Raw genomic sequence first — 8,920 nt, 5'->3', positions numbered from 1 at the left:
AGTTTTGGGGAATCTGTAGACTTTGAGGGTCTCCTGCACACCCAGTCTCCTTCGTGAAGTACTGCATAGGGAACATTGACCGTGTGCACCCTGTGAGGGAGCCCTGTGTATTGTATGGGCCCTGGGTCGCACATTGGTCTGTAATGGGATGAGTGGGTGGTTTCCCTCTATACATATTCTGGATCCCACTTTAATGTTGGATCATGATGCCTCCTTTCTGAGACCTGGGCAAGGAGATTTTTTACCCTCCTGATGATTTCCTAAGGAGGCAATGGTTGACAAGTCGTCTAAATACCACAAAACCAAGGCCACGGTGTCTCTCTCTCTCTCTCACTCTCTCTCTCTCTCTCTTGTTCTCTCTCAGTCTCTCTTTCTCAGGGATATCTCTGATATGGGCCCATGGAAACAAAGCAATACAACACCATGCCAAATGAGAACAAACCAAACCAAGCACTTCCATATTTGTATTCAGAGAATTTCTTTTTCTTTCTTTTTTTGTTCTTTTTTGGAAAAACAACTGACTGCTCTTTTCTCACTCCAGAGCATCTGCTTAAGGGTGTTCCCTTTCTCTGTGCAGATGCCTGTAGGTGGAGGGTAGAGGAGCTCCTTTATGAGCACACTAGGGTTTAAAATGTCAAAAGGCAGTAGAAAAGCCACAGTGTGGGATCCTTCTCCCACCCCCAAGCCCTAAGTAACTCCCATTCATGCAATCATTATGTGACCCGGATCAGAGTCTGGCCCCTTGAGCCAGGCCCCTGTCTCATCCCATGAATGCCACCGTATTGCTATCTCATGGCTTCTGAGGAAAATGAGGCTTCCTGGGCCCTCAAGAGATGCATACATGAAAAGAAATATTCCCTACTTTCTGGAAGCCTATGAAAATCCCAGAGGTCCAAAGGTACGAAGGTCTATCCTCACGGGGGCATGTTGGGATTGGAACAAGCAAAGTAATCTAAGAATTCTTGGACTTGCAGGAATATAGGGCACAGGGGTGAGGAGGCAGGCAGGCTTGAGCAAAGGGCCTTAATGCTGGGCTCTCCAGCACAATTAGGACTTCATGCGCTGTGGAGGGGATTCCATCCATGTGCACAGGGAGACCAGGGAGAAAGGCTACGGAAGTCCTGAGCAGGCCTGTTCTCCCCCTCTAGTCACCTCACTTGTCTTTTGCTTCCCTGCCATCAAAAAACCAAACCAAACCAAACCTAAAACAACCAAGCACAACCAAACCAAACCCAAACCTATCTTCCCAAAGGAAAATCCACTCTCATCCAGATATGGAAGACGACAGAGTTATCTGAACAAACAGGTATAGGTTATGGATATTAGTAATAGATGGATTTAGCACAGTTGGATGCACATTGGGTGAATCCTCCCTTCCTTCAGCCTTGGGGAAAAATGGAGCCACTTGAAGGTGAAAGGATTAGAAGCAGTGAGAGGCAGCTTTGAGTGTGGAAATGATGCTGAGGACCTGGGGTCAGTGTGAGCATGTCTGACCATGTCCTCATGCATCCCTCATCCCATTGCTTATCTTCTCTTTATATTGAAAGACCATTTGTCCAAACCAGCGTGGGTGGAGTGTTGGCAGCAATGTGTTTGGTCATATACAACCAGCACCGATTTGAAAACCCAGGGCACCTACACAAAGAAATGACAAACTACCGTGTAAGTCGATGACCTACAGCCTTGTATGGCGACAGACTTCTTTTCAGGAAATTATGGGCACAAAATATATATTGAGAAGTCAACCCATAAACCCAGTGCTTGATAATATTTGGAAATGCAAAGAGGCAATGAAATGCTTATATTTCAGGAGTTAAATGCATCCTGCCTGATTAGATCATGTTGATTGAATCACAGCCCCTTCACAATCCACCCCCACCTTTGACTGAAGAGCAGGTGCCTGGCAAGGACCCATCTCCCGCAGGGAATTGCTCCATATCCCAGCAACTCTAACTTGTCCAGACACTTTACTGCCATCCGTCTGTGTGACAATCTCCTGACAAAGAAGAGGTGGGCACAGGATTTCAGATCACTTCCACTCCAATTTTGGTCCTTGGGTGACACCTCAGAAAGATATTCTCAACTGAATGAATGTGGGTTTTGAGGTTAACTAATGGGTGCTATGTAACAATTATATTCCTTTGGGGCACGATTGACTAATGCATTGTTGAAAGGTAATTAATGTGTGATTATGCTGATTCTTATGATTTGGGCAGCGTTCTCGTGTTCTTTCAAACTTTGGTCACATATACATGCATTTAATGTTTCCATTATTTCCTTTCAGAATGAATTATAACATTCATGAATCACAGTTATTAGAAAATAATGAGACAGTTTGAATTTTGTGGAGAAAATATCAGGGTTTCTTTAAATTTTATTTATTCATCAGACTGAGTAGAGAGCTAAGGGGATAGATCTGTGCCAGTTGGAGAGTGAGATGGAGCCTCTCACTGAGCAGGGATCCAGACTGTGCACAGAAAACCCCAGAACCAAACCACATTTTTGGAAAAGTCTTGAAAATGTCACTGAGTTGGGAGGTTGCCCTCAAGCAGACATTATCTAGAACACTCCAAGGGCAAAAGCAGCCACATTGGAAGGAATTGGCAGCATCGGATTCCCTCCTGACAGCGGGGCTCTTCCTTATCCACCACCGTCTCCCGTCTCTGCACCCAGAGTGTCTTCACTCCATGCTCTTCCTCCATGAGGGATTTCTTAAGATTCCATTCTCTCCCCGAATTCCCTTCCTTGCTTATGGAGTCTTCAGGTTCCATGTGTCCTTCAATTCTTTGCTTCTGTGTGATCGCTGGCATGTGAGCCCCAACATGCTAGAGCCACCATGTGGAACTGATTTACTGAGATGTCTCCAAATGGAAAAAGCCCTAATGCAACAAAATGTATTGATTCCACATATATTCCAAATCGTGTATCACACAAAGTATCACTAAAAATTTTAAAGACAGCTATGGTTTTCTTTTTAATATTCCCCTGGCTATTCAGGGTCTTTTCTATTTCCCCACAAATCTTAAGATGATTTGTTCCAAATCTCTAAAGTCCTCAGTGTTTTGATAGGGACTGCATTAAATGTGTGAATCGCCCTGGGTACCCTTGACATTTTCATTATATTACTTCTTCCAATCCGTGAGCTTGTAATATTTTTCCATCTCTTTGTGTCTCCCTCCATCTCCTTATGTGTTCTGTAGATTTTAGGGTATAGATCCTTTACCTCTTTGGGGAGGTTGATTCCTAGGTATCTTATGTTGAATAGTAGGGGTGAGAGTGGCCATCCCTGCCTTGTTCCTGATCTTAGGGGAAAGGCTCCCACTGTTTCCCCATTGAGAATGATGTTTGCTGTGGGCTTTCCGTAGATGGCTTTTAAGATGCTGAGGAATGACCCCTCTATCCTACACTCTGAAGACAGGATTAGCTCGGTCCACTGCCAGAAGAGTGAATGCAATGGCTTCTTCAAAAGAAACTAAAACACTGTATTGAAACCTTCTCATCTTGCCCTCTGGTAACAGGAGGCTAATGTATTTTATGTCCCCTAATCACCGCAGGGGTGGGGTTCTTTTCCCATTAAGATGAGCACTTTTAATAATATCACTGTGTTATGGATTGTTCTCATCTCCATGCCTTTACTGTGCTTGATTTCTATGAAGTGGAGAGGCAGAGCTAAGATGTGGTCCATCTGTGGTGTCTTCTATTGGAGCAGCTGGTAATGGGATGATGCACACCTCACGGGAGGAGGCAATCTCCCTAGAAGCTGTTTCCTGTCTCCTGCCTGAGCTCAAACCTGCCACGAGACACATGCCCTAAGATATCACCTGTGAAAAGTCCTGACTTTGTTTTCTCCTGCTGGACAACACAAAAGCTCAGGAAGGGGAGTCAGGTAAATCCTTCTGCTTACATTCACCCACCATGGCCAGGAACCTACCCTCCTTGTCAAGCTCACAGATCATTGATTGGATGTGGCCTCCCAGATTAAACCTCCATATACTGCCATGGAATCTACCCTTGGTGCTGTCCCCAAAACCCAATTTCAGCCCAGATTTCTATTGTGAAAACAATTCCAGCCTGACGTTTTGCCACAGGTTGATGGAGCCAGGTCTCAACACATTGTAGCCTGGAAACAGTTATGAGGTCCCCCTAGAACTCCATCCAGGATTGGCAATTCCAGTTTCTCAGGAAAAAACTCACGAATCTGTGGATCCCTGAGTGGCTCAGTGGTTTGGCGCCCGCCTTTGGCCCAGGGCGTGATCTTGGAAACCTGGGATCTAGTCCCACGTCAGGCTCCGGGCATGGAGCCTGCTTCTTCCTCCTCCTGTGTCTCTGCCCCTCTCTCTCTCTCTGTCTATCATAAATAAATAAATGAATAAATCGATCTTTAAAAGAAAAAGAACTCGTGAATCTGTTCTGTGGGAGGCTCTACAGATTCTTTGGTCTGTCCTCATGACTAATAGATCTTGATATAGAGAGACACCCCTCGAGTGACTAATGGATACCTGGACAGGATGAGCATTGACGTCCAGACACCTAACCAGAGAATCCATCTGCTGACTGTCCAGCCTCCACAGTCCCCACAGTGTGCTATCCAACCATCTCCCATCATCCCTCCTAGGGGTCTCTGCAAGCCTTGGATAGAGATGGTGTGCTTCTCGTTCAATCTACTCCCTCCCCCTTAATTTCTCATACAAGCATCTTCCTGTTCAGAGATCTCATAATTGAAGAGACCCTGAAGAATAATGTCCCTATGTCCCATTGCATTTCCTCTTAAATGGCTGCTGGCGCTTCCCCTATATTGAGCCAGTGAGTAGGAGTGAGAAATTCCCATGGGGGGGAGGATATGAATTTGAGCTGCAGGTGACCTAGAGGTGGCTGTGGAATTCCACTCAGGGGAAGCAGGCAAAGAAGCCTCTGTGAGGAGCCAGCCTGGAAATAAAATAACTGTTTCAAGGTTCTGAAATACTGGGGAGAAAAAGCCTGCACACCAAATTATATGTGGGAATTTTTTATTAAGAATAAAAAACCACACAACTTCGTAATAATATTTTAGAGCAAAAAGAAACAAAGCAGATGCAATATTCTACATAACAATTTGAGAGAAATAATATCAACAAGTACAGAAAATGTCTTCTAGAAGAAAATATGGTGTAATTTGCAAAACTATGGATGGGATCTTTTTCTAAATCAGAAATTCAGACATTTATAAACAATTTCAGATTAACTTGTTAATTTCTGTTTACAACCAGGTTACAAATTGCCAGGATGATTTCCCTACATTTGTTAGAAAATGGATTTCACTATGACAAACTTGACATTCTAGATAGGGAAGCACGATTTGACATTCCTATAGATTTACCTAAAGAAAAACTGCAGCATCTGTGTAGTGGGGGGAGTGTATGTGTAGGCGCACAAAAGCAGGACACCCAGCACGTTGTGGACTTGACCGTTTCCATCCAGTTCAGCGGAGGAATTGCTGGTTCACCACATCAGTCCAGGTGGGGACATATCCTCATTCCAACAGACACCTCTTCAGGGTCCTCTGCTGTGGAGGACAAGTCCCCGAGTCCATGAGCTGTCTCATTCCCTATGACAGTCTTCAGAGGACGGGGATACCTGCAGGTCCTCTTACGGAACTCTTGGCAAGACATGCACACAGGTTCCCTCACTCTTTACGACACAATAAACTGTATTGGCCATAAGAAACACAATTCCCAGACATGAAAGAAACCCTGACACTTTATATCTCTAATCTGTCTTAGGTACATGAAAATCTACAAAAAAGCCTGATTTCTTCTGCACAGATCCTATTGTCCCTTACTCTCCAGTAAGGGTGGCATGTCCAAGTTTGGATACAGAGTGAAAATAACATTATGATGTGATGTTACAACTGCACATCTACGGTCACACTCAGAGGCGTTTGCTGGTCATGCAACAATTTCCATTCTACAAAGAACTTGTCAAACTCCTCTGTAAGAAATGAAATGATAACACAGAACAACTATAACCTGACCTCAAAAAGCTTTTGCTAGATTCATGAACTTGGCACTGTTTTCCAGAGGTATCAACCCAGGTCCAAATTTGAATTTGAACTGGTATGAAATCCAGAGTCCACTGCTTCTGGGTCAGGAGGTGCCACAGAGCAGATGGTAGCAAAATAGTTGTAAAAAGTTATGTTCAGTGGGAGGCTGGGCGTTTCCCTTTGGAATAAGAGCCCTTGTTAGTTTGCTTCTCTTCAGTCTTAATGTGGGAGAGAGTGAGGGAACATAATAAAATCACTGTGGTTCAATCAGGCTGGATGCAGTTATTCCCCAAAAAAAAGCACTTAATTTCCTTCCTACAAATTCCAAGCAATGACCAAGACACATCGCTAGCAAGACCCAACACATACTTATGTGTTCAGACAAATATTCTTTCAATATAAATAGAAGAAAAGCATTGGGAAGTGGGGACCATGACGAGAGGGTCAAACATACTCACTTAAACCCCAGGTCCTCAGCATCATATCCACTGTCAACCCTGACTGCTCACTGCCTCTCACCTGCAAGTGGCCCCCACTCTCCCCAAGGCTGAAGGAGAGGCAGGTTCCTGGATAGACCCCATATGAAATTCACACTATCCCAATATAAGATCATGACAAAGACCCAGGTTTAAATATCAGTGTCCTCTAGTTTCAGTTGAAGGCCATATCCCATGAACACACCAGATAGATGGTTCTTCCATACATACAGAACACACACTTCACACAACACAAAATAATTCCAGTATGGGACTGTGTTCGGGTTTGGAGTGAGTGACGCTGTGTGTGTGGGTGTGTGCGCCCATGTGCACCAAAGTTAGGAGACACATCCCTGGACTGCTTCCCCAGACCTCTGTCCCTTCTTGCTCATCCTCTTGGTAGGTCGGGCTCTCCCTGGCACACGCGGGGCTTTGGGCACGTCACCGGCCACCTGAGGTGGGAGCATCCCAGCCGCAGTGGTGAGCAGGTCGACGGTCGCCTGAGAATGATTCTTCGGCGTCTCAGGTCTGTATTTGGAGTGGTGAAGGATGACTGCGTTCGCAGGAAGAGCAATTTCTCTTCTCCTGACATTGAGTTCAGGCTGAGGGCGGTTGCATTCTTGGAGGCATCTCCACTGGTCTAATGTCATTTGTTGCTTTGAGGTCTCTTCCCCACGCTCCTCCAACTCAGGATGGTTCACGGAAGGATCGGTTGCCGGCTCTCCTGAGGCCTCACCCACCACTGTGGGGTCTGCCTCGGGAGATGCGAGTCTTCCCTCCTTGACTGACTCCCTCCCAAGGTCTCTCTCCAGATCAGTCTTCTGCATATAAAAGAGGACATAGGCAGGTTGGCGCAGCGCGCAAGTCACATCACAGGTGCTGACCTTAGCATCATCCATTTTATACCACTGGCCATTTCCTGCCTTTACAAAACAGAAGTAATGTCCGCTGTGGCAACTCCTCCCAGCGTGCACCAGCACGGCATAGAGCACATAAACCAAGGGTCCTGCCCTCTGCTCAGACAGGCAGTGTTGCATGTCAAGGCGCTCAGGATATTGCATCTCCTTAGTCATTTTGTTGCCTGTCAAGTCTGAGAATCGTCTCAAGACCAGGATGAGGACCTTCGGGGAAGTGTGCAAAGTCAACACCTTGGAAGCAGGCACCTTCTCCAGACACTTACTACAATGGTAGGCATTTTCACCTTCCAGCAGTTCGGGCTTCACCAACTGCTCCAAAGCTTGGCTGACACTGTGAGCAGCCCCGATGTCCAGGCTGATGTCCAGGTAAGGTTCCAGAGTGCTCGAAATGCCTTGGCAGTGGAGACACTGGATTTGAGACCTCCAGTACCCCCCAAAGAGTTGCTGGATGAGGGTGCTGTCCTGAGGACACTCAGGGTCTGAAGGCTTGTCCTCAGGCAAGCACGCTTGCTGCATTGCATCCAGAATGAACATGAGGTACTCATGGGCATCTTCCTGCTTGTGTCTGTGGAAGGCGGCGAGCAGGAGTGGCAGGGGCCGGAGCACACGTCCAGGATGGCAGAGAACCCGCGTCAGGTGAGCCTGCAGGGTACACAGCATGCAGGATGTCTGCCTCCTACAGGTGGTCCCGTGCTGCTGGGACAGCATGTAGCTGGCGAGGGGCTCTGTGTAGGTCAGACACTGTAGGGTCGCATTCACATAGCAAGTGTTGCCCATGTTCTGAAGCCCGGCTCCCACCTGGGAAAGGCTCTTCCAACTCAGAGGCGTCTTGGTGGGAGGCAGCCCTGCTGATCCGGGAGCCAACGGGTCAGTCGGGGAGGAGAGCGTCTTTGATGCAGGGGATGTCGTCTCGGGCACAGAGGGTCCTCCGTGGACTTCAGCACCGCCTCTCCTTGACCAGCATGACTGGGGTTTGGGAGAGACGCTGAACTGAGGCTCCTCTGAGGGGTGGAGGTGGGCAGCCTCCATGTCTGCAGAAACAGTGTCCACAAGATACAGTCAACCAGGAGCTTCGGGTCGCAAAGGGATGCTCCTCTCACTGTGCCAGTTTCCAAATGTCAGATAGTGACCCTCACCTCCACCTTTCATGGCTTTGGGCCCTGGGATAAGGCACAAAGTCCTCTAATCCACTCTAATTGCCAGATTGGATTACGGGATTTGGGTGTGGTCCCTCCCAGACAGAGACCATTCAGGTCAGACCAGCTCCTAATCTTGCCTCCCACAACAGGCAACACTTTCAGATATTTCTCAACCTCCCTAACTGCCTCTACCTATTTCTGAACAGACTTTCTTCAGTGTTTCTATGTTTAGTGGAAATCTTAATGGGTGTCCTTTTTCTTTTTGAGTAACCTCAAGCGAGCCAAGGAGAGTTAGACATTAGTGATCTAGGACAGGGAAGATCATTCCCCCAAAAGAGCTCAGGTATCACATAGGAACACCTTATCCCC

At 46.8% G+C, this 8,920-nt stretch overlaps 1 protein-coding gene across 1 annotated transcript; it reads right to left on the bottom strand.

Annotated features, from left to right (window-relative positions):
• Positions 1 to 6,833: 6,833 nt before the first annotated feature.
• Positions 6,834 to 8,441, bottom strand: LOC140605416 (ubiquitin carboxyl-terminal hydrolase 17-like protein 6). The gene has a single exon (XM_072777674.1). The coding sequence runs from the start codon at positions 8,439 to 8,441 to the stop codon at positions 6,834 to 6,836; it is 1,608 nt and encodes a 535-aa protein (XP_072633775.1).
• Between the last annotated feature and the right edge of the window lie 479 nt (positions 8,442 to 8,920).

This window comes from Canis lupus, chromosome 15 (assembly GCF_048164855.1).
Source record: "Canis lupus baileyi chromosome 15, mCanLup2.hap1, whole genome shotgun sequence".
NCBI lineage: Eukaryota > Metazoa > Chordata > Mammalia > Carnivora > Canidae > Canis > Canis lupus.
The sequence above is the reverse complement of the archived record's forward strand: the minus strand, read 5'-3'. Positions and strand labels throughout refer to the sequence as shown.

What these genes read in the sequence shown, in the direction of transcription:
- LOC140605416 (XM_072777674.1), bottom strand. Translation starts at nt 8,441, where the DNA reads ATGGAGGCTGCCCACCTCCACCCCTCAGAGGAGCCTCAGTTCAGCGTC.